The 24,469-nt window shown below is 43.9% G+C and overlaps 1 protein-coding gene across 15 annotated transcripts in view; it reads left to right on the forward strand.

Annotated features, from left to right (window-relative positions):
- The window catches only part of slc4a11 (solute carrier family 4 member 11), a 316,800-nt gene that overhangs the window by 119,458 nt on the left and 172,873 nt on the right, over window positions 1-24,469 (forward strand). For 7 of the 15 annotated variants that reach the window (XM_072256724.1, XM_072256721.1, XM_072256726.1 and 4 more), the window contains exons 2-3: window positions 2,830-2,874; window positions 23,870-24,019. In XM_072256724.1, coding sequence (XP_072112825.1) covers window positions 23,875-24,019 — 145 coding nt within the window. In that variant the 5' untranslated portion in view covers window positions 2,830-2,874; window positions 23,870-23,874. Of the gene's footprint in view, window positions 1-2,829; window positions 2,875-20,104; window positions 20,144-23,869; window positions 24,020-24,469 lie in introns of all 15 variants that reach the window. The other 8 variants (XM_072256719.1, XM_072256733.1, XM_072256732.1 and 5 more) reach the window with 2 other exon arrangements.

Genomic DNA, 24,469 nt, shown 5'->3' on the forward strand with positions numbered 1-24,469 from the left:
AGTTCTAAAGATAGACTTTCTCCTTGTTATCTCAGAGTTTCAAACAAGACTTTGCTGTATGCAAATTGGTTGTCCAGTTTCCTACATTAGTGGTAATTTTATTTATTTATTTTGAACAGCAAAGTGCCTTGAGAGGTTCTGAGATGGACTCTCCAGACAATCTGTTTTTGGGGATTAATATTCTTGAACAAATGGAAAATTTTTTGGTGTTAACATTCTGGGGGAATGAATGCAAAAGTAGTTTGTGGGAGTCCATAGACTGTTTCAATGATAAAGTTCCACAGCCTGACTTGCTGTCAGTAACACTGCTGGCACTTGGGGCAGCAGCCAAGGACCTCCATCTCTGGTGGTGTTCAGGGCTTCCTTCATCATGTCAGTAGCTTCCTGTCACTTTTCACTGTTGTTAGTCAATGCAAGGCCTGAGTGGAGAATCGGGATTGGTATTATACTCAGATGTAGAAGGATTCTTCATTGCTGTTTCCATAACAATTTTGTTTTACCAGTCAGGGCTGTTAGCCCTGAGCTGAACCCCCGAACCTGGAGGACCGGTAGACCACACTTAGTCTGGCCTCCTCCCTTTGACCTGTTTAGCATGGGTGACCCTACCAAGAGCCAAAGCACAAGGCCCTGACTTCAGCCAGCAAAGCTCACTGATTCACTGAGACACGTAAACTTCCAAACTACAAGGTATGGACCTCTTGGAGGTCAGTAGTTAGAGAATCAGATTTGTTTTAATTCGCAGTTGTTGTGAAATTAGTTGTGTGGCAGCAGAATATAAAATACATATAATGAAATACTCGTACATAAAATTAATTAAGTTCTGCAAAAATAGGTAATGTTCATGGGTTGGTTCACTGTCTGTTCAGAAATCTGATGGCAGAGGGGAAGAAGCTGTTCCTGAAACACTGAGTGTGGGTCTTCAGGCTCCTGTACCTCTTCCCTGATGGTAGTAATGAGAAGAGGGCATGTCCTGGGTAGTGTGTGTGGGGGGGGGGGTGGAATGCAGAGTTGAGAATTTGGGTAAAGAAGCAAATGGTCTTCTGCTACCAGATTGTATCAAATGACGGCAGGAGCGTACTTAGTAGTGAGTCTGAGAGAGTTTGGTGCATACTTGTAAAGGGTGGTGGTTGGGAAGAAAAGACTAACAAGAAAAGCATATGACTAATTTGGATGCTTTTTCGAAGAACAAGAACAGGTGAGACGGGGCAAATTATCTCCTTCTGTATTTTGACTTTTGGGAGTGTGGTTGAATCTCAGTAGTTTTTTGAACTCGTGTTTCTAGCTGAACACTAAAGTGACTCAAAATTCTGTAGCTTGTTTTGGCATTAGCAACCCTCTCCCTGCCCTGAAGGTGATCTACAGGGCCATAAATCAGATAGATTAGAAAGAGAAGTGGATGTTTAGCCACACCAGGCTAATTCCAAATTTTTATCAGATGGGTTGGTGGGGGGAGAGGGATGGAATCCGAAGCAACAGAACGCTGGAAAAGGCTATATTTCCTCTACGTTGGGAAACCATACACCCTCCTCCCTCTCCTCCATTTAGGGCCCCAAACAATCCTTCCAGGTGAGGCAACACCTCACCTGCGAATCTGCTGGGGTTGCCTATTGTGTCCAGTGCTCCTGATGTGGCCGTCTCTACATGGGCGAGATCTTTCGTAAATCGGGGACGGCTTTGAGCTCTTCTGCTCCATCAGTCACAAGTGGAAATTCCCAATGGGCAAACATTTTAAATTCTGATTCCCGTTATGATGTGTTGCTCCATGGTCTCTTGTGCCAAGATGAGGCCACCCTCGGGGTGGAAGAGCAACACCTTGTATTCTGTCTGGGTATCTACCTGCCAACCTGATGGCACGAATATCAATTTCTTCCAGTGAACAAATTTCTCACTCCCTCATCCCCCACTTCCTCTCTTCTCCACTCCAAGCTTTCACTACTTCTCAGCTGCCTATTACTACCCCACTGGATTCCCCACCTCTTCCCTTTCTCCTATTGCCCACTCATCTCTCCTATCAGATTCTTTCTTATCTGGCCCTTCATCATTCCCACCCAACTGGCTTCACCTATTACCTTCCAGCTAACTTCTTTCCCCCTCCCTACACCTTTTTATTCTGGCGTCTTCCCCATTCCTTAATCCTGATGGAGGATCTCTGCCTGAAAAATTGACTGTTTACTCTTTTTCATGTACTCTGCCTGACCTGCTGAGATCCTCCAGCATTTTGTGTGTGTGTGTGTGTGTGTGTTTTTCTGTGTGTGGCTTTGCGTTGAATTTCCAGCATCTACAGACTTTCTTATTTGTGATGGCTCGGGAGAGATGGGGCTGGCAGCTATATGTTCTGATTTTCTGAGGTGCAGGTGTAGAATGAAAGAGGGGTAGTTTCATTTTTTGATTCAGGAGAATGTCACAGCAGTAGTTGGAGATGACATTACTGAAGGCTCCTTCATTCAGGCTTTATGGATGGATCTGAGAAGTAAGTGAATAAAGATCACGTTAGAGTTGTAACATAGGCCCCCAAATAGTTCAGAGAAATTAGAGAACAGCTATGTGGGATGATTGTGCAGTGACAAGAATAGTAGGGGATTTAAGTTAAAATCCACTACAATGACAACTGTGTTATTCTAGCAAGTATTTTTAACTTAGATTGGGACTCTGATAGTACTTGGAGCTTAAATGGGGTGAAATTTAAGTGTTTTGGTATATTTTCTTATACACTGTGGCCACTTTATTAGGTACCTCGAATAGTTAAGCACTTGAAGACAAGTCTACAGTAGCCGTTGTCATTACACGTGTCTTCAAATTGATGCCAACTATCTTTTGCTTTTAATCCAGATACCTCCATACCTACAGTGAATGGGCATTACCTGCAGGAGAGTGGTGAGTAGATTCCATTTTCCTTTCCTCGTTTACAGATGTAGGCTCTGGGGGTGAGCTGGCACTTGGATATTTTGTAGTCTTTCTGGTGTAGGGTGTTGTGCTGTTGAAGAAAGAGCTCAAGGACCCAGCACCTTTAAAGAGTAGTCATACAGTGACACATATTGCCCCCATCTACCTGCACCCAGACCATGTCCTTCCAATCCCGTGCCAATGTCCATATATTTATCCAAACTTCTCAAATGTTATAATTAAACTATTGTGACATTTTAAGCTTATTTTCTTAATGGAGAGGTAATCCAAAGATCTGAGGTGCAAAGAGACTTGGGAGTCCTCCTGCAGGATTCCCTAAAGGTTAGTTTGCAGGTCGAGTCCATGGTGAGGAAGGCAAATGAGATGTTAGCATTCATTTCACGAGGGCTAAAATATAGAAGCAAGGATGTAATGTTGAGACTTTAGAAAGCACTGGTGAGGCCTCATTTGGAGTATTGTGAGCACTTTTGGGCCCCTTGTCTAAGAAAAGATGTACTGACATTGGAGAGGGTTCAAAGGAGATTCATGAAAATGATTCCAGGATTGAAAGGCTTATTGTATGGAGAGCATTTGCCGGCTTTGGTCCTGTATTTGCTAGAATTCAGAAGAATAAGGGATGACCTCATTGAAACCTACCTATCGAATGTTGAAAGGCCTTGATCGAGTGAATGTGGAGAGGAAGTTTCCTACAGTTGGGAGTCTAAGACCGGAGGATAGAGCCTCCACAGAAGGGTGTCCTTTCAAAATGGAGGTGAGGAGGAATTTCTTTAGCCAGGGAGTGGTGAGGCTATGGAATTTGTTGCCACAGGTGGCTGTGGAGGCTGAGTCATTGGGTATATTTAAGGCAGAGGTTGATAGATTCATGATTGGTCAGGGCATGAAGGGATATGGGGAGAAGGCAGGAGATTGGGGCTGAGAGGGAAAACTGATCAGCCATGAAGAAATAATGGAACAGACTCAATGGGCCAAATGGCCTAAATCTGCTCCTATATCATTTGGTCTTGTGGTCTTAGTTGGACCTGCATCTACAGCTTTGCTGGCAGCTCATTTCCACATTCAGACCAGCATCTGAGTGAAGAAATACCCCCCCCCCCCCACCCCTCCCAGATTTCTCCTTAAATATTTCACTTTTCCCCATAAACCTATGATCTAATGAGAAAAAGACTGCATGCATTTACCCAAACTATACCCCCCCCCCATAAATTTGTATCCTGCTATAATATCACTCTTCACTTTCTTTACTCCAGGAGGAAAAACTCCTAACCTATCAACCTTTCCCTAACTCTCAGGTCCTTAAGTACTGGCAAAGTCCTTATAAATTTTCTCTGCGCTCTTTCAAGCTTATTGATATCTTTGCTGTAGGTGAGTGACTGGAACTGCACACAATACTCTAAACTAGGTCTGTCTCTGTCCTGTACAACTTCAGCATAAATTCCCAACTCCTGTATGCAATATTCTTATTTATGAGGGTTAATGTGTCAAAAGCCGCCTTCATGACCCTATCCACGTGTGGTGCCACTTTCGATGAATTATGGATCTGTAACAACCCTATCAACTTGATGGACACGGATCTCAAAATTCCTCTTCCTCCATACTGCAAAGAATCTTGTCATTAACCCTGTGTTCTATCTTTAACTTCATCCCTCCATTTTTGTTTTCATTGGGGTTCCACTGCAATTAAGCAATCTCTTTGTATCTGAGATGTATGCACTGATGATTAAAAAAAAAAGTGTGTCCAAATCTGGCCTCTGACCAAAATCCGTGAAGATAAATAAATAAAGGATTAACAAATTTCACAACATATGTCGGTGATACTAAACCTGATTCTGAATGATTTTGCAGCTGACTTGCCCAATTAAATTGGGGAAGATAGGGTGAAAATAATGGATATGTACTGTATGGCCAGTGATGGCTGAAAATAGCTTTCGAACTGGGATTAGGGGGCAAAAACAAAGATGGGTGTTTTAGTTCAACCACCAATTTGAATGACAGAACAGAGTCGAGGAGTTAGTAGATCTACTTCAGCTCTCGTTTCTCCTGGGAAATACTCTGTTATTACCTTGTCAAGGCAATGTGTGATTAAAGAATTTCCAAACCTCCACTCCCCACCTGATGTCCTATAACTACAGTAGCAGTTAGCACTATGCTATTACAGCTCAGGGCGTCAGAGCTGGAGTTCAATTCTGATGTCGTCTGTATGTCATCCCTGTGGAATGTGTGAGTTTTCTCCAGGTGCTCCAGTTTCCTCCCACAGTCCAAAGGCATACTGGTTAGTAGGTTAATTTGTGTTTGTAAATTGTCCCGTGATTAAGCCCAGGTTGTATTGGGGTAGCTGGGTGGGGTGGCTGGAAGGGGTTATTCTGCTCTGTATCTCAAAGTTCAAAATAAATTTATTATCGAGGTACATGTATGTCAGTATATACAACCCTGAGATTTATTTCCTTGTGGGCATGCTCAGTAAATCTAATAACCATAATAAGATCAATGAAAGAGCACGCTAACTGGTGCACAACTAATGTGTGAAGGGCAACCAGCCGTGCAAGTACAAAGAGAAAGCAATAAATATCAAGAACATGAGATGGAGAGTGTTCGTAGGTTGTGGGAACATTGTTGGTGATGGGCGAGTGAAGTTGAATGAAGTTATCACCATTGGTTCAAGAGTCTGATGATTGTGGGGTGATAACTGTTCCTGAACTTGGTGGGGTGAGTTGTGAGGCTCCTGTACCACCACCTTGATGGTAGCAGTGAGAAGGGAGCATGTCCGTGGCGGTGGGGGTCGCTGATGATGCATGCTGCTTTCCTGTGATGTTGTTCTGTCTAAATGTGCTCAGCGGTGGAGAGAGCTTTGCCCATGATTTACTGGGCTGTATCCACTTTTCGTAGGATTTTCTGTTCAAGGGCATTAGATGAGTTTGTCCAGCATTGTGTGTGTGTGTGTGTGTGTGTGTCTGTTTGGATTTCCAGCAAATGCAGAATCTCTTGTGTTTGTGAAGCAGCCAGTTAATATACTCTCCGCCACACATCCATAAAAGTTTGTCAAAGTTTTTTTGATGTTGTGCGGAATCATCACGAACTCCAAAAGAAGTGGAGGCACTGCCATGCTGTTTTCATAATTGCACTTTCAAAATCCTTTGAAAGGATAACACCGAGAATTTAAAATTGTTGACCCTCTCCACCTCTGATCAACGAGGACTGGCTCATGGACCTCCGGTTTCCTTCTCCTGAAGTCAATAATCAGCTCCTTGGTCTTGCTGACATTGAATAAGAGGTTGCTGCTGTCTTACCACTCAGCCAGATTTTCAATCTTCCTCCTATATGCTGATATATCACCACCGTAGACTTGGCCTACAACAGTGGTGTCGTCAGCAAATTTGAATATGGCATTGGAGCTATGCTTAGCCACAAAGTCATAAGTGTAAAGAGTAGAGCGGGAGGCTAAGCACACTGCCTTGTGGTGCACCTGTGCTGATGGAGATTGTGGTGGAGATATTGTTGCCGATCTGAATTGACTGCGGTCTGCAAATGAAGAAATTGAGGATCTAATTACACAATTACACAGGGAGATACTGAGGCCAAGTCTTGAAGCTTATTGATTAGTTTTGAGGAGATGATAGCATTGAATGCTCTGTAGTCAATGAAGAACATCCTGATTTATGCATTTTTTGCTGTCCAGGGTTGAGTGAAATGGCATCTGCTGTAGACCTGTTGAGCCAGTAGGAAAATTGGAGCGGATTCAGGTTGGTTCTCAAGCAGGAGTTGATGTGTTTCATCACTAACCTCTCAAAGCACTTCATCACTGTGGATATGAGTGCTACTGGGTGATCGTCAGTCATTGAGGCAGATTATCATGTTCTTCTTAGGGAATGGTATAACTGAAGCAGGTGGGTACCTCAAAATGCCAAAGCGAGAAGTTAAAATACTCAGTGGACACTCCAGCTAGTTGATTAGCACAGGTTTTTAGTATTTGGCCAGGTACTGTAACTGGGCTGGATGCTTTCTGTGGGTTCACCTTCCTGAAGGATGTTCACGTGTTGGTCCCGGAGGCTGAAATCACATTATCAATGTGGGCCGTGGGGGTTTGTGAACTCTCATTCATTCAGTCCCTCCCTCCCTCCCAGACATCAGGGTATGGGAATGTCTCTGACAATGCATTTCATCCAGACATGAGAGGACTTGTTTCTAGAGCAGGTTTAAGAACCTTGATTTCCATTGCCTTCTGAAGAGGTGGAGGTGGGATGAGAAGGGCGAGAAATGATGAATGAGAAGAAATGTTTGAATAATATATTTAGAAAAAAAGCACATTTGTTATTTTAGAAGAGCTGGGTAACATTTGTGGTTTTAAGCATGACACAAACAACCAAACAGTAATAGGAAGTTGGTTTACATCCTGTTTTTTGTGATTCTTTTTTTAAAAAAAGAGGAAATATGTCATTTTTTTCAGTTTCTTCATCTCTGCTGCATCTGTTCCCAGGATGACACCTTTCAAGGACATCAGAGATGTCTTCCTCCTTCAAAGAACAGGGTTTCCCTTCCTCCACTATTGACGTGCCCTCACCTAATCTTCTTGCTGTCATAACAGGATGGAGCTCCTCTTGGCCTTGCGTACCACCCCATGAGCCTTCACATCATTCTCCACAACTTCGACCATTTTCAACACGTTCTACCACCAAACACATCTGTACCACACATTTCCCCTCTCTGAGCCCACCCACTCTCTGCTTTCCGCAGGAATCGCTCCCTCTGAGATTCCCTTGTCTGTTTGTTCCTTTCTAGTAATCTTCCTCCTGGCATGTATCCCTGCAAGTGACAAATACTACACTTGCTCATTCACCTCCTCCCTCATCTCCATTCAGGGCCCCAAACAGTCCTTCCAGGTGAGGCCCCACTTCACCTATGAATTGGTTGGGCTTTTCTATTGTAAACTGGTGCTCCCGATGTAGCCTCCTCTATGTTGATGAGACCCAACGTAAATTGGGGGACCACTTCGAGTATCTCTGCTCCAGCCACAAAGAGCAGAATTTCCCAGTAGCCAACCAGTTCAATTCCTAGCCCCATGCTAACATGTTGGCCCATGATGTTCACTACTGCCCTGATGAGGCCACCCTCAGTGGAGGAGCAGCACCCTATATTCTGTCTAGGTGGTCTCTAACCTGATGGTGTGAATGTTGAATTTTTTTTTCCCTCCCCTCCTATTCTATTCTCCACTCTCGCCTCTTACCTTTCCCGCTCACCCGCCTATCACTTCCTGCAGTACCGCTCTTTCCCTTTATCCCATGTCAATTCTCTTCTATCACCTTTTACCTTTTTCTACCAATTGCCTCCGTTTACTTCATCCGTACTCCCCTACCCACCCACCTTTCTCCCTCAGTTGATTTCATCCATCACCTGTCAGCTTGTACTCCTTCCCCTTCCTCCACCTTCTTATTTTAATTCCAGTCCTGATGAAGAGTCATGGCCCAAAGTGCTGAATGCTTATTCCCCTAATGGATGCTGTGTCTCTGTCTCTGTCTCTGTCTCTGTCTCTGTCTCTGTCTCTGTCTCTGTCTCTGTCTCTGTCTCTGTCTCTGTCTCTGTCTCTGTCTCTGTCTCTGTCTCTGTCTCTGTGTGTGTGTGTCCCATCACTTCATGGTTAGCTCTTCAATCGTAATTGGACCACTTTGTCTTTGATGTGGCTAAGCAAGCCATGCAGTTTTATTGAATCATTAAATGTAATGGTTGAAGCATTTGTCGTATCACTGTTCTCTCATGATAGGTGGAATGGACAGTAAGTATTATATTTGTCAGTATCCCTTTCCCACCAATACCTTAATTTACTTCGTTCCCACCCACATGGCTTCATCTACCACCTTCCAGCTTGTTCTCCTTCCCCATCCCCACCATTTTATTCTGGTATCCTCACCCTTCCTTTCTAGTCCTGACGAAGGGTTTCGTCCTGAAATATTGACTGTTTATTCTTTCCATTGATGCTGCCTGACCTGCTGAGTTCCTCTAGCATTTTGTGTGTGTTGATTAGGGAACTGGTTGATCAGGTTGCTGGGTTAGCATAGGTAAAGAGTTCACCTCTGCTCTTTGCTTTCTGCCTAGTTGAATGTAATAGATGGTCTCTGCTTTGTCTCAACCAAGCAATAGCGTAACACGTCACTAAATGGTTAGGATTTAAATACCACAATGGAATCTTAATCACCTTCAGTCATGGGCACTATTTAGAGCACCTGAGCTAGGCCAACAGTTGTCCCAAAAAAAAAAAGCACGAGAGATTCTGCAAATGCTGGAAATCCAGGGCAACACGCAAAATGCTGGAAGAATTTAGCAGGTCAGGCAGCATCTATGGATGGGAAACAAGCAGTCAACGTTTTGGGCCGACACCCTTCATCAGGACTGGAAAGGAAGGGGTAGAAACCAGAATAAGTTGGGAAGAGGGGAAGGAGTACAAGCTAGAAGGTAACACACACAAAATGCTAGGAGAACTTAACAGGTCAGGTGGCTTCCATCGGAATAAATAGATTCTCATGCTTCAAGCCAAGACCATTCTTCAGGGCTGAAGGTGATAGGTGAGGTGAGAGGGAAGGTGGTGATCAACACAACTTGCCTCATCATAGCCAACAAGCAAGTTTTGAGTTATAATAATATGATTGGCATTCGTCAGATTATTTCTCAGCTGTAGTTTGTTGCTCTTATATAGTTGAGTGAAAATGATGCAGTAAACTGTTGGCCTCTGGGCACTAAATTAATCGTCAACGTGAACTTCAGTAGCACTTCAAAGTTCAAAGTAAATTTAATATCGAAGTACATATGTCAGCATGTACAACCCTGAGCTTCATTTTCGAGTGGGCATTCACAGTAAATGCAAAAACAATAGAATCAATTTAAAAAATGCACACAAGAGGATAAACAACTAATGTGCCAAAAATGACAGACTGCAAGTACAAAAAAAACAATAAATATTGAGATCATGAGTTGTAGAGTCCTTAAAGTGAGCCTTAAGTGAGTCCATACATTGTGGAATTGGTTCAGTGTTGGGGTGAGTGAAGTTATTCCCTGTGGTTATAGAGCCTGATGATTGAAAAATAACTGTTCCTGAACTTGGTGATGTGGCACTCGAGGCTCCTGTACCACCTTCCTTAATGGATGCTGATTTCCTGTGACAGTGCTCTTTGCAGATGTGCTTTACCTGTGACAAACTGGGCTTCATTGGGAAGGAACGATTCGCATGCAGTTTGATATTTCTGTTGCTGTATCATAAACTTCAAGTATCATCGCATCTTGTTTGGTTTTAAACTCTCAAGCGCTGAGATGCTCGGCCACCATAACCCTGCACTTCCATGGAAGCTTATATTGTGCATGTTTTATTAAGCAATGTGTTGACATGCTTTTAAGTGTTGTACTGTAACACTGATCATTCATCTTAAAGCCATTACTGCCCTAGAATTTAAACACCTACTTTAGTTGTAGTTTTGGTTCATTGTAGCACAGGTGTGCCCGAGTAATCTATTGGGGGGGGGGGGAGGAGGAAGTACAGTCGACATTTTGTGCCAAAACCCTTTCCAGCATTTTGTGTGTGCCGCCCATGTAATCTAATGTGTTGTCCAAGGCAATCGTGATGGAGAGTTCTGTGATGCACAGAAATGTATAAATGGAAACTCCTCTTGTTGCTTATTAAATCTCCAACTTCAGCACATCTCTGAATGTGTGCAATGCTCTTTCTGAATCTTAAACATTTTTATTTCCATCTGAATTTTTTGATGTGGGTCTCAAAGAGGAAGAACAGTGATATAATTTGACAAGTGCCCTTTCTCTGAATATCAAGCTTTTCAAAAAAAAAATTGAACATTCTAAATTATTTTTTTAAAAAATTATTATTTAATTTATTATTTTAAATTTTAATTATTTTGCATGTTCATTCCTTTGTGTTGTCATGTTGTGCATTCTGGAACATGTGACTTTTGTCTCCCTTTCAACAAAATTGACTCTAAGTTGGAAGGATTTATTTCCATTAGGATGTTTTCCTTTTCTGTCCTCACATCTCACAGTCACTTCAGCTCTCACTAATTTGCCTTTTTTCTCTCATTGCTTCTATTTTCTGAAGGAATAAGTTAGTATGTAAGTTACAATCCCTTCATGATGAGTTTGGCCCTTCTCCCATCTATTTTACTACTTTATCTGATGTGAACAGTAGGGAGAAACACAAAATGCTGGAGGAGCTCAACAGGTCAGGCAGTATCTGTGGAGAAGTAGCATTCCCTCCGCAGATGTTGCCTGATCTGCCGAGTTCCTCCAAAGTTTTCGATGGTGTTTGTGAACAGTAGGGAAATTGGTCTGTGCTTGATAGACTGGAGGCCTATCCTGTTCTGTATTTAATACTTTAGTGATATTTGAGTAATTGTGTGTGTGTATCCTTGTTAATTTAATGATTATGGGTTATGTGTTTTTAAAAGTGAATTCCATATGTCACATGCTACCACATGATACATGAGCACCTCACTTAAAGTGAAACAGAGAAAACCTACAGCACCATATAGGCCCTTCAGCCCACAAAACTGTACCAAACACGTCCTTGCCTTAGAAATGACCTAGGGTTACCCATAGCCCTCTATTTTCTGAGCTCCATGTACCTGTCCAGGAGTATCTTTTATATAAACAAAACCCTATCGTATCCGCCTCCACCACCGTCGCTGACAACCCATTCCACACATTCACCACTCTTTTTAAAAACAAACAAACTTGCCTCTGACATCTCCTCTGTACCTACTTCCAAGCACCTTAAAACTGTGCCCTCTCATGCTACCATTTCAGCCCTGGGAAGAAGCCTCTGACTATCCATACGATCAATGCCTTTCATTATCTTATACACCTCTATCAGATCACCTCTCGTCCGCCGTCACTCCAAGGAGAAAAGGCCCAGTTCACTCAACCTATTCTCATAAGGCATACTCCCCAATCCAGGCAACATACTTGTAAACAACAGGAATTCTGCAGATGCTGGAAATTCAAGCAACACACATAAAAGTTGCTGGTGAACGCAGCAGGCCAGGCAGCATCTCTAGGAAGAGGTGCAGTTGACGTTTCAGGCCGAGACTCTTCGTCAGGACTGAAACGTCGACTGCACCTCTTCCTAGAGATGCTGCCCAAACATACTTGTAAATCTCCTCTGCACCCTTTCCATGGTTTCCACATCCTTCCCATAGTGAGGCGACCAGAATTGAGCAGAGTACTCCAAGTGGGGTCTGACCAGGGTCTTGTATAGCTGCAACGTTACCTCTTGGCTCCTAAGCTCAAGGCCAATGTACCGTATGCTTTCTTAACCACAGAGTCAATCTGCGCAGCAGCTTTGAGTGTCCTATGGACTTGGACCCCAAGATCCCTCTGATCCTCCATATTGCTAAGTGTCTTACCATTACTACTATAGTCTGTCATCATATTTGATCTACCAAAGTGAACCACCTCACACATATGTGGGTTGAACTCCATCTTCCACTTTTCAGTCCAGTTTTGCATCCTATTGATGTCCCGCTATAACTTCTGATAGCCCTCCACACTATCCACAACACCTCCAACCTTTGTGTCATCAGCAACTTTACTAACCTATCCCTCCACTTCCTCATCCAGGTCATTTATAAAAATCACAAACAGTATGGGTCCCAGAACAGATCCCTGAAGCACACCACTGGTCACCGACCTCCATACAGAATATGGCCCATCTACAACCACTCTTCACATTCTGTGGGCAAGCCAGTTCTGGATCCACAAAGCAATGTCCACTTGAATCCCACTTTCTCAAAAAGCCTTGCATGGGGTACCTTATCGAATGCCTTGCTGAAATCCATATACACTACCTCTACTGCTCTGTCTCCATCAATGTGTTTAGTCACATCCTCAGAAAATTCAATCAGGCTCGTAAGGCACGGCTTACTTTTGACAAAGTCATGTTGACTACTCCTAATCATGTTATATCTCTCCAAATGTTCATAAATCCTGCCTCTCAGGATCTTCTCCATCAACTTACCAACCACTGATGTAAGACTCACTGGTCTTACCACGAAGTTAGACCCAAATTTCAGACTCCTGGTGTTTTCCTTTGAATTGACTTAATGTTTTGAAGTTATAAAACATAATGTGTGTGTGTGTGTGTGTTTGTTCTGCTATTATTTTATTTCTTGTTGTGTTCTGTTGTTCTGCCAAGTATTTTGGTCATGTTGGCATCTGAATCTGTGATGATATTTATGGGCTGTCTCCAGCACACCCTTGGGTGTGTTGGTTCATGCAAGTTACACGTTTCACTGTTTACTTCCATGTACGTGTGATAAATTAATCTGAATCTACATCTGGAACGAATGACCAGCCCGTTTTGTTAAATCACAAACAAGAGGAAAATCTGCAGATGCTGGAAATACAAGCAACACACAAAATGCTGGAGGAACTCAGCAGGCCAGGCAGCCTCTATGGAAAAGAGTGAACAGTCGTTTCGGGCCGAGACTCTTCATCAGGACTAATAGTGGCCAAAGGACCGAGGGTAATGGATGAACTGAAGGAAATTTATATTAGGCAGGAAATGGTGTTGGATAAACTGTTGGGTCTGAAGGCTGATAAGTCCCCGGGACCTGATGGTCTGCATCCCAGGGTACAAGGAGGTGGCTTTAGAAATCGTGGACACATGGGTAATCATTTTCCAACATTCTATAGATTCAGGATCAGTTCCTGTGGATTGGAGGGTGGCTAATGTTGTCCTTCTCTTCAAGAAGGGAGGAAGAGAGAAAACAGGGAATTATAGACCGGTTAGCCTGACGTCGGTGGTGGGAAAGATGCTGGAGTCAATTATAAAAGATGAAATTACGACACATTTGTATAGCATTAACAGGATTGATCCAAGTCAGCATGGATTTACGAAGGGAAAACCACGCTTGACTAATCTTCTGGAATTTTTTTGAGGATGTAACTATGAAAATGGACAAGGGAGAGCCAGTGGATGCAGTGTACCTGGACTTTCAGAAAGCCTTTGATAAGGTCCCACATAAGAGATTAGTGGGCAAAATTAGGTCACATGACATTGGGAGCAGAGTACTGACATGGATTGAAAATTGGCTGGCTGACAGGAAACAGAGTAGCGATTAACGGGTCCCTTTCGGAATGGCAGGCGGTGACCAGTGGGGTACCGCAGGGTTCAGTGCTGGGACCGCAGCTGTTTACAATATATATTAATGATTTAGATGAAGGGATTAAAAGTAACATTAGCAAATTTGCAGATGACACAAAGCTGGGTGGCAGTGTGAAATGTGAAGAGGGTGTTATGAGAATGCAGGGTGACTTGGGCAGGCTGGGTGAGTGAGTGGATGCATGGCAGATGCAGTTTAATGTGGATAAATGTGAGGTTATCCACTTTGGTAAGAACGGGAAGGCAGATTATTATCTGAATGGTGTCAAGTTAGGAAAAGGGGAAGTACAACGAGATCTAGGTGTTCTTGTACATCAGTCACTGAAAGCAAGCCTGCAGGTACAGCAGGCTGTGGGGAAAGCTAATGCCATGCTGGCCTTCATAACAAGGGGAATTGAGTATAAGAGCAAAGAGGTCCTTCTGCAGCTGTATGGGGCCCTGGTGAGACCACACCTGGAATATTATGTGTAGTTTTGGTCTCCAAATTTGAGGAAGGACATTCTTGCTATTGAGGAAGTGCAGCGTAGGTTCACAAGGTTAATTCCCGGGATGGCGGGACTGTCATATGTCGAAAGATTGGAGCGACTGGGCTTGTACACGCTGGAATTTAGAAGGATGAGAGGGGATCTGATTGAAACATATACGATTATTAAGGGATTGGACATGCTGGAGGCAGGAAGCATGTCCTGCTGATGGGTGAGTCCAGAACCAGAGGTCACAGTTTAAGAATAAGGGGTAGGCCATTTAGAACGGAGTTGAGGAAAAACTTTTTCACCCAGAGAGTGGTGGATATGTGGAATGCTCTGCCCCAGAAGGCAGTGGAGGCCAAGTCTCTGGATGTTTTCAAGAAAGAGATGGATAGAGCTCTTAAAGATAGTGGAATCAAAGGTTATGGGGATAAGGCAGGAACTGGATACTGATTGTGGATGATCATCCATGATCACAGTGAATGGCGGTGCTGGCTCGAAGGGCCGAATAGCCTACTCCTGCACCTATTGTCTATTGTATTGAGTGGAGGGGAAAAAAATGAGGAGTCAGTAAAGATGGTAGGGGGAGGAAGAAATAAAATGTAGTAGATGATGGTTGAAACTGGGGGAGGGGTGAAGTAAAGAGATAAGGTGAGAGAGAAATGATGAAAGGGGGTGGGGGAGGAGGGTGTTTTGCCATTATCGGAAGTTCAAGAAATCGATGTTCATGCTATCAGGTTGGAGCCTACCCAGACAGTGGAGGAGGCAGTCCTGTTGTGATGAGGCCACACTCTGGTTGGAGAAACAACAGCTTGTATTCCAGCAACACACATCAAAGTTGCTGGTGAACGCAGCAGGCCAGGCAGCATCTCTAGAAAGAGATACAGTCGACGTTTCAGGCCGAGACCCTTCGTCAGGACTAACTGAAGGAAGAGTGAGTAAGAGATTTGGGAGGGGGAGATCCAAAATGATAGAAGAAGACAGGAGGGGGAGGGATGGAGCCAAGAGCTGGACAGGTGATTGGCAAAGGGGATATGAGAGGATCATAGGACAGGAGGTCTGGGGAGAAAGACAAGGGGGGGGGTGGAAACTCAGAGGATGCACAAGGGGTATAGTCAGAGGGAAAGAGGGAGAAAAAGGAGAGAGAGAAAGAATGTGTGTGTACATAACGGATGGGGTACGAGGGGGAGGTGGGGCATTAGCAGAAGTTAGAGAAGTCAATGTTCATGCCATCAGGTTGGAGGCTACCCAGACGGAATATAAGGTGTTGTATTCCATCTGGGCCACCTCAAACTGATGGCATGAACATCAATTTTCTTGAATTTCTGGTAATGGCTCCACCCCCCCCCTTCATTTCCCTCTCTCACTTTATCTCCTTACTTGCCCATCACTTCCCTCTGGTGTCTTCCCCTTTTCTGTCTTCCATGGCCTTCTGTCCTATCAGATTTCCCCTTCTCCAGCCCTTTATCTCTTTCACCAATCAACTTCCAAGCTCCGTACTTCACACCTTCCTGGTTTCTCCTATCGCCTACTACCTTGTGTTTCTTCCTCCCCTTTCTCTTCCCAACCCCTCCCCCACCTTCTTACTCTGAATTCTCATCAATTTTTTCCTCCAGTTCTGATGAAGAGTCTCTGCCCGAAACGACTGTACTCTTTTCCATAGTTGCTTCCTGGCCTGCTGAGTTCCTCCAGAATTGTGTGCGTTGTCTGTTTTGTCAAACTTTTACTGATTCTGAGAGAAGTTACCCACATAGAACTCAGGCAGCATCTATGGTGGGAAATACTGCATTTATTCCTCTGTAGATACTGCTTGACCCGCTGAGTTCCTCCAGCGTTGTGTGTGTGTGATCTCGTGTGTCTATGTTACTGCAGTGATATCAGAGCAGTGCAACATAACAAATGACAGCAACAAATGATAAACATGAGATTCTGCAGATGCTGGAAATCCAGAGCAACACACACAAAATGCCATGGGAACTCAGCAAGTTAGGCAGCATCAATGGAGAGGACTTAAAAAGTCAACATTTTCAAAGTTGAAAGTAAATTTATTATCCAAGTACATGTATATCACAACTCCTGAGATTCATTTTCTTGAGGGCATACTCAGTAACTCCACAATAGAATCAATGAAAGACTGCACCAACTGGGGCATTCAGCCAGTGTGAAGAAGACAACTGTGCAAATACAAGAAGAAAGGAATAATAATAAATAAGCGATAAATATTGAGAACGTAAGAGGAAGAGTCCTTGAAAGTGAGTCCATGGATTGTGGGAGCAGTTCAGTGACGAGGCGAGTGAAGTGATAACTATCTCTGAACCTGGTGGCGTGAGTTTTGGGCTAGGCTAGCAGAAGTAGGTTAAACTTGCAATTCAATGAGATCATGGCCACCTTCCTGCTCTAGTTCAGTATTACTTGGTCTCTTATTCCCAGAGTAAAGAACTCCAAGTCGGACAAGTGAGAAGAGTCAAAAGAAAAGTTCATCAGCATTAGAACAACTTCTCATTTAAGCCCCCCACCCCCCACCCCGCCCGGTTCTATCCACTTACTACAGTGGTTTATCCATAGTTTCTCCCCACTCCACATATGGCTATGATTCCATCTACCATTTGCAGCTTCTCTAATTGTCCCTGTTACTACCACCACTTTTACTTATCTGATTCCAGCACTGGTTAGCCACAGAATCCTAGAGCACTACAGCACAGAAACTGGCCCTTCTGCCTATCTAGTCCGTGCCAAAATCTCATTCTGCCTCGTCCCATCAACCTGCACCCATAAGACCATACAACATTGGAGCAGAATTAGGCCATTCAGCCCATTGAGTCTGCTCCACCATTCCATTATGTTGATTTATTATCCCTCTCAACCCCATTTTGCTACCTTCTCTCTATAACCTTTAACACTCTCACTAATCAAGAACCTATTGACCTCTGCTTTAAATATACAGAGTGAGTTGGCCTCCGCAGCTGTCTGTGACAATGAATTCCACAGATTCATCACTCTATGGCTAAGGAAATTCCTCCTTATCTCTGTTCTAAATGGTCGCTCCTCTATTCCAGGGTTTCTCAATCTTATGCCATTGACCAATGCCATCAACCAAAGGGCCTGTGTACCTGAGCTTAGGAACCTCTGTTCTACTCTGAAACTCTGTGCTCTGGTCCTAGACTCCCCCACTATAGGAACCATCCTCTCCACACCCACTCTATGTAGTCCTTTCAATATTTGATAGGATTTAAGGAGATCCCCACTCATTCTTCTAAACTTCAGTAGTTACAGACCCAGAACTGTCAAATACCCCTTGTATGTTAGCTCTTTCATTTCTGGCATTATTTTCATGAACCCCCTTTGGACCTTCTCCAAAACCAGCACCCCTTTTAGATCAGGGGCTCAAACCTGCTCACAGTACTCCAAGTGAGGCCTCACCAGTACCTCATAAAGCTCCAGCCTTATATCCTTTTGTATTTTAGTCCTTGAAAAATGAATGCTAACATTACATTTGGCTTCCTCACCACAGACTCGACCTGCAAGCTGAGGGCAACCTGCACGATGACTCTCGGGTCTCTTTGCACCTTGGATTTTTGAGTTCGAAATGACAATTCCTTTTGCTGACATGTTGTCATGACACCATGTCACTAAGCTTGATGATCCAAGTGTGTGTCTGGATGCTTAAATGTTGAGGGTACCTGCCTCCACGATCTCCTCAGACAGTTTTGAGGATAATTGCCATTGGGGCAAGAATTCATTTTTTGATATGTACAAAATTGTGTATCTGCTGCTCCCAAGGTGTGTGTGAGTAGATTAACCAGTAATTTTCAAATGAACATGGATAACTAATGAAAGGACCTGCTTTTCCTGCTGTCCGCAGGGGGGAGCGTCGGCTGTAAGAATTAAACACCAATCTTACTACTGTCTGTAAGGAGTTTGTACGTTCTCTCAATGGCCACGTGGGTTTCCTCTGGGTGCTGCTGTTCCTCCTGCATTCCACAGATGTACTGGCTATGCTGTGTTGGCATTGAAGCATGTTCTTGCTTGCAGCCTGCCCCTAGCATACCTTTGGACTGTTAGTTGTTGACTCAAGATGCATTTTGCTGTATTTTTCCATGTGCTTGTGACAAAATAAAGCGAATGTTTTTCTTTATTTGATGGGCTGTGTAACTTGGAGCTGGTACAGAGGCCGAATGGTGTGATTCTGTGCTGAACGTTCGATGGCGTAGAGCATTTTTATCTTTGGGTCTTTTGTTCTGCAACTAACTCCCTGAAACCCTGAGCTGCTTGCCAGTTATACTCTCCACTCTGTACAAGTGAAATTACCTTTTGGAGATTTGGCATTGTGAACTCACTGAAGTAAACTCTGGGTCCAGAATGTGGAGATCTTTTCTAGTCGCGGGGCCAAAGCAATCCTTCCTCGTAGTAGCTGAGAAAATTTCAGCGGCCAACTGCCTTTAATGTATTCTGGTAGTAAGTCCCTGTTATTTTAAATTGATTTAATCTTCAATAATGCAATTAAAATTTAAATCAGAATCAGTAGATTCTCTAATTTGCTTGAACTTGTCTATAATGTGGGTGTTCTCATCAAGGTTCCAATTCTGTTTATTGCTCGTGAGTAGGGCTGATTTTTGTTTTCTTGGAATTAAAAAAAAAATTTATGTACTGAGGTACATCTTGCGCTTCATAGAGATCAATTCATTACAACAGTGTAAAGAGGAAGTACAAAGTAAAATAGCTTCAGTGCAGAATAAAGGTTTCCAGTTATTGAGAGTGAAGATGCAGTAAAATGCAAAGGTTTTCAGGATATAGATTGAGGTTGAGAGTTCATTCTTGTACTAGGGCCCATTGTATCATCTATAACATTGGGATAGCTGTCCTTGAGCTTGGCGGTATGTGTTCCCAGACACTTATGTTCTGCTTGCAAGGGTGGGTGGTCGGGGGGAAGGGGGAGGCACATTGGGGAGGAGAGAATGACTGGGGTGGGGGGGGGGTCTTTGATCATTATATGCTCTGTCGTACGATGCAGGCGATCGTGGTCTCATGAGCATGATTGTTCTTGACCAATTTTTCCACAGAAGTGGTTTGCTATTGGTGCCTTCTGGGCAGTGCCTTTCCAAGACGGGTGACCCCAGCCATTATCTTCAGAGATTGTCTGGCTGGTGTCAGTGGTTGCATAACCTGGACTTGTGATTTGCACCAGCTGCTCATATGACCATCCACCACCTGCTCCCAAGGCTTCACGTGACCCTGATTGGGGGGAGTGGTGCTAAGCAGGTGTTACACCTTTCCCAAAGGTGACCAGCAAGCCAGCAAAGGGTGGGGGGGTGGGGCGGGGGAGAACAATCTTACACCTCCTTTGGTCAGAGGGAAAGTGCCAAATTCAAATTTGAATGATTGCAGTTTTTTTTGGTGAAGGTACTGCCACGGTGTGACTAGGTAGGATTTTTAGCCTGAAATAAAGGAATAACACATTGGGGTGGCATATGACTCAGAGAAGCTGTTGGTGTTATCTGATCCTGCTGCCTTTTGATAAATCTGATGTTTAATATCTTGTTGAATAATGTTTTTTTTTTTTTTTGACTATTTACCATGTGTAAAGCCGGGACATCTCAGAGGAAGATTCCATGGAATCCTACAAGTATGTTTTCAGTCATAATTTTTCTTGCACCAAGGCATTATTGACATTTTGGAATTGATAAAAGGTCATGAGTGACATCTAGTGGCAAGGGTCCAATCTTTTATTTAGAGATACAATATGGTAAAAGACCCTTCTCACCCATTAAGCCTGTGCCACCCAATTGCACTCGTGACTGATTAATGTACTAATACATACGTCCTTGAAGTGTGGGAGTAAAGTGAGGAAGCTGACATGGTTGGGAGGGAAACATACAAACTCTCTACAGGGGTGGGATTGAACCCGGGTTGCTGGTGCTGTGATAGTTACGCTAACTGCTGTTCAACCATGTCAGTCTTACTGTCACTGACTTGACGAGCTTTGGATCTGGGTGGGGTTCTTTGGTCCCACAGCACTTTCCAGAAAGGTCCTGAAGTTTCCGGCTACCATCTCCTCTTCAACTTAATGTTCAAAAATTTAAAAAAAAAGTTTAATTGGCTCTTTATTTCTTGGCTGCTTGTGAAATTATTCTGTGGTTAGGAATGCCTTTCCTTCTGTTTGCAATAACTGGGACCAGCTCGGAATGCCAACTTTCTGTTCAACCATTGTCTGCACTCTGTATCCATATGACCTGTGTGGAATTCTGTGTCCATGTGATCAGAATGGTAATCCATGCCTGGAACTGAAAGAGATGGGGGTGATCTTAAAAGGATCTTTTGCATCTGTATTTACATGGGAGACAGACGCAGAGTCTATGGGAGTGAGGCATAGCAGCAGTGAAGTCATGGGCACTATACAGATTACAGGTTGAGGGGGCTAGGCATAATGGTTTGGCATAAACTAGATGGGCTGAAGGGCCTGTTTCTGTGCTGTGGTGTCCTATGACTGACTATAAACTTTTTTGTGTGTGTGCCATACTCTGCCAGAGCCTCGGTGACCGCTTTTTTTTTTCCCAAGAGGTTGTCTTGGAGGAAAGATTCTGTGAGTGGTCCCCCACATCCTTCTCACAGTGCTTTTATTTTTACAAGGCCGAGTTGTGAGCTTGACACTCAACCCGGCATGGATGGAAAGCGTGCCCGGGAGCAGCCTGACTGCGTTCGAACTCGGGAACCTTCGCCCCGGAGTCTGGCGCTGATGTCACTGCGCCACCAGCTGGCCAGACTATAAACTAGATCAATTAAAAATGGAAAATTCCATCCATTTGAAATGCATATGAAGGGTAGTCTTTCAAACGCTAGTGAACAGGACCACTGAAAACAGACCTAATTAAGAGTGTTATTGCTAGTTGCCTGAGGAGGCAATGCTCCACATGGACGAGAGGTGAGACACTGTCGTGCATCGCTGATAACCATTTTGATGGTGGAATTGGGCAGTATCTTTTGAATTGGGAGGAGGCGGCCATAGCCAGGCGAGGTGTCTACTAGGTAGGTACGGTACATAAACACCATGTACAACCTTCAGGTTCATTTCCTTGCAGGCATACTCAGTAAATCCAACAACTATAATAGAATCATTCCAAGACTGCACCCAGCAGGATAGGCAACCAGTGTGCAGTGGCAACAAACTGCAAATACAAAAGAGAAGTAAATAAGCAATAAGTATTAATAACATGAGATCGAGTCCTTGAATGTGAGCCCATTGGTTGTGAGAATGTTTCAATGATGGGTTGAAGAGCCTGATGGTTGAGAATATAACTGTTCCTGATTAGATTAGATTAGATTCAACTTTATTGTTATTGTGCCGAGTACAGATACAAAGCCAATGAAATGCACTTCGCATCTGACCAGAAATGCAAAGAATAGTGTTATTTACAAGATAACTGCGAATAAAGGGTCGATCATAGAGGGATCGGAAGTGGAGAGAGTGAGCAGCTTCAAGTTCCTGGGTGTCAAGATCTCTGAGGGTCTATCCTGGTCCCAACATATCGATGTAGTTATATAGAAGGCAAGACAGCGGCTATACTTTATCAGGAGTTTGAAGAGATTTGGTATGTCAACAAATACACTCAAAAACTTCTATAGTTGTACTGTGGAAAGCATTCTGACAGGCTGCATCACTGTCTGGTATGGAGGGGCTACTGCACAGGACCGAAAGAAGCTGCAGAAGGTCATAAATCTAGTCAGCTCCATCTTGGGTACTAGCCCTCAAAGTAGTCAGGACATCTTCAGGGAGTGGTGTCCCAGAATGGCAGTGTCCGTTATTAAAGACCTCCAGCACCCAGGGCATGCCCTTTTCTCACTGTTACCATCAGGTGGGAGGTACAGAAGCCTGAAGGCACACACTCAGTGATTCAGGCACAGCTTCTTCCCCTCTGCCATCCAATTCCTGAATGGACATGGAATCTTTGGACACTACCTCACTTTTTTTAATATACAGTATTTGTTTTTAGACATTTAAAAAAAAATCTATTCAATATAATTGATCTACTTGTTTTTTATCCTCTCCCCCTCTCCCCCCCTCCCCCAAATTTCACGTCACATACTGGTGATAATAAACCTGATTCTAAACTTGGTGGTGTGAGTCCTGAGGCTCCTGTACCTTTGTGATTGCAGCGTAAGAATAGAACATGACCTAGGTAGTGGGGTGGGGGGAGGGAGGTCCCTAATGACTGATGTTGCTTTCCTGCGTGAACGCTCAGTGTAGACGTGCATACTGGTGGGGAGTGCTTTACCCATGATGGACTGGGCCCTAAACCAAACACAACACATCACCCATGGTATTATACTGTAAATACTGTAATGTAATTCAAAATGCATGTAGTAAACAGCACGCTGCCCTTGTGGTAAGCTTTTTAAATTAATTAGGTGTTTTTTTTTAAAAAAGTACTCTAGCTGCCTTGATGAATAGTCGGGATCAATAGTTCAGGGTTTTGGGTGTTAATCTAGTGACTTTATGAATGCTCATTTATCTCAAAGGTTCTGCCCCACTCTGGATAAATGTGTCCTGGTTCCCAAGTATGTTTTTCTGTTTGGGTACCAGTTTCTTTTTCACCAGGAGGTTTGACCCAACTGGGTTTTTCATTTATTAGGGCTATGCAAAATGGTGCTTATTGTCGTATTTGGTCTTGAAGGTACGGATTGATGGAACGTTTCCTTGGGAGAACGCCACGTGATATTTGCCGTTCTACTTGCATAGAAGAGAACGTGCCGCGGAGAACGAGCTGCAGCGTGCCGCGGAGAATGAGCAGCAGCTGCATAAGGAGAGATTAAACAAACAAAAGACCCAGCCACTAATCACAGGCACTTGCTTCCACTGCACCAGAATATGTGGATTCCCCAGTCTGCCTCTACAGCCAACTGAGGACCCACCAGTAGAAATCCTACCGGAATTAAGTGATCGCACTAACTCTCTGACTAGAAGTGGGTCAGGTGGGATAGTACAATCCCAATTAATTATTCAGACTGAAGTTTTTTAGGAATGTGCTTTATTTGTCACATGTACTTTGAATTGGGCAGTGAAATGAGTTATTGACCAACATAGTCTCACATTTCCCGCAACTCACTAATCGCAACACGTTCGTCTTTGGAACGTGGAATGAAACCCACCCGGTCATGGGGAGAACATACAAATTCCTTACTGACGGCGGTGGAATGAAACCTGGTTTGCTGGTGCTGTAATAGTGTTACACCAGCTGCTACACTGCCACGTTGCCCTCTGGTTGGGGCAAGTAAAGCTGTCTGTGTTTGTTATTAAATATTCACCGTTTCACGCATGGCTATCTCTCAATTGCCAAACCTTCTGTTGTTGCAGGCGATATGACACCAGGCTGTGAAGATGGCAGTGAGGGCCAAGAGAATGGGGCAGATGAAGCCTACGAAACTGTAAACACGTCGACTATCTCTGATGACAGCATTCGTTTCTACGTCAACATGAACGTTGAACTGGAGCCAAATGCAGATGGTGAGTATCTGGCACGTGCGTTGCCATCCAGTACGAGGTGACTGAACGTTTATTTTGTTATGTATTCTGGTGGTAGCACAATGAAAATTGCATTGCGAGTGTCAAGGGTTCTGTAGTAAAGAGGATGGTTAGCTTGTCACATGTACATCAAAACGTACGGTGAAACGTGTTGTTGCATCAGCGGTCAACGCGGTCGAGGATGTGTTGGGGGGGCAGCCCACAATTGTTGTAATATTTCCAGAGCCATCATAGCTCCCCTTCCCTTGTTCTGTTCCCCTTTCTGGCCTTTTTCCTGTTCTCTACCTGTCTATCACCTCCCCCGAGGCCCTTCCTCCCTCCCTTTCTCCTATAGTCCACTCCTATCAGATTCCTTCCTCTCCAGCACTTTACTTTTCCCACCCATCTGACTTTAGAAGACTATAAGACCATAAGACATAGGAGCAGAAATGG

This window comes from Mobula birostris, chromosome 4 (genome assembly GCF_030028105.1).
Source record: "Mobula birostris isolate sMobBir1 chromosome 4, sMobBir1.hap1, whole genome shotgun sequence".
NCBI lineage: Eukaryota > Metazoa > Chordata > Chondrichthyes > Myliobatiformes > Myliobatidae > Mobula > Mobula birostris.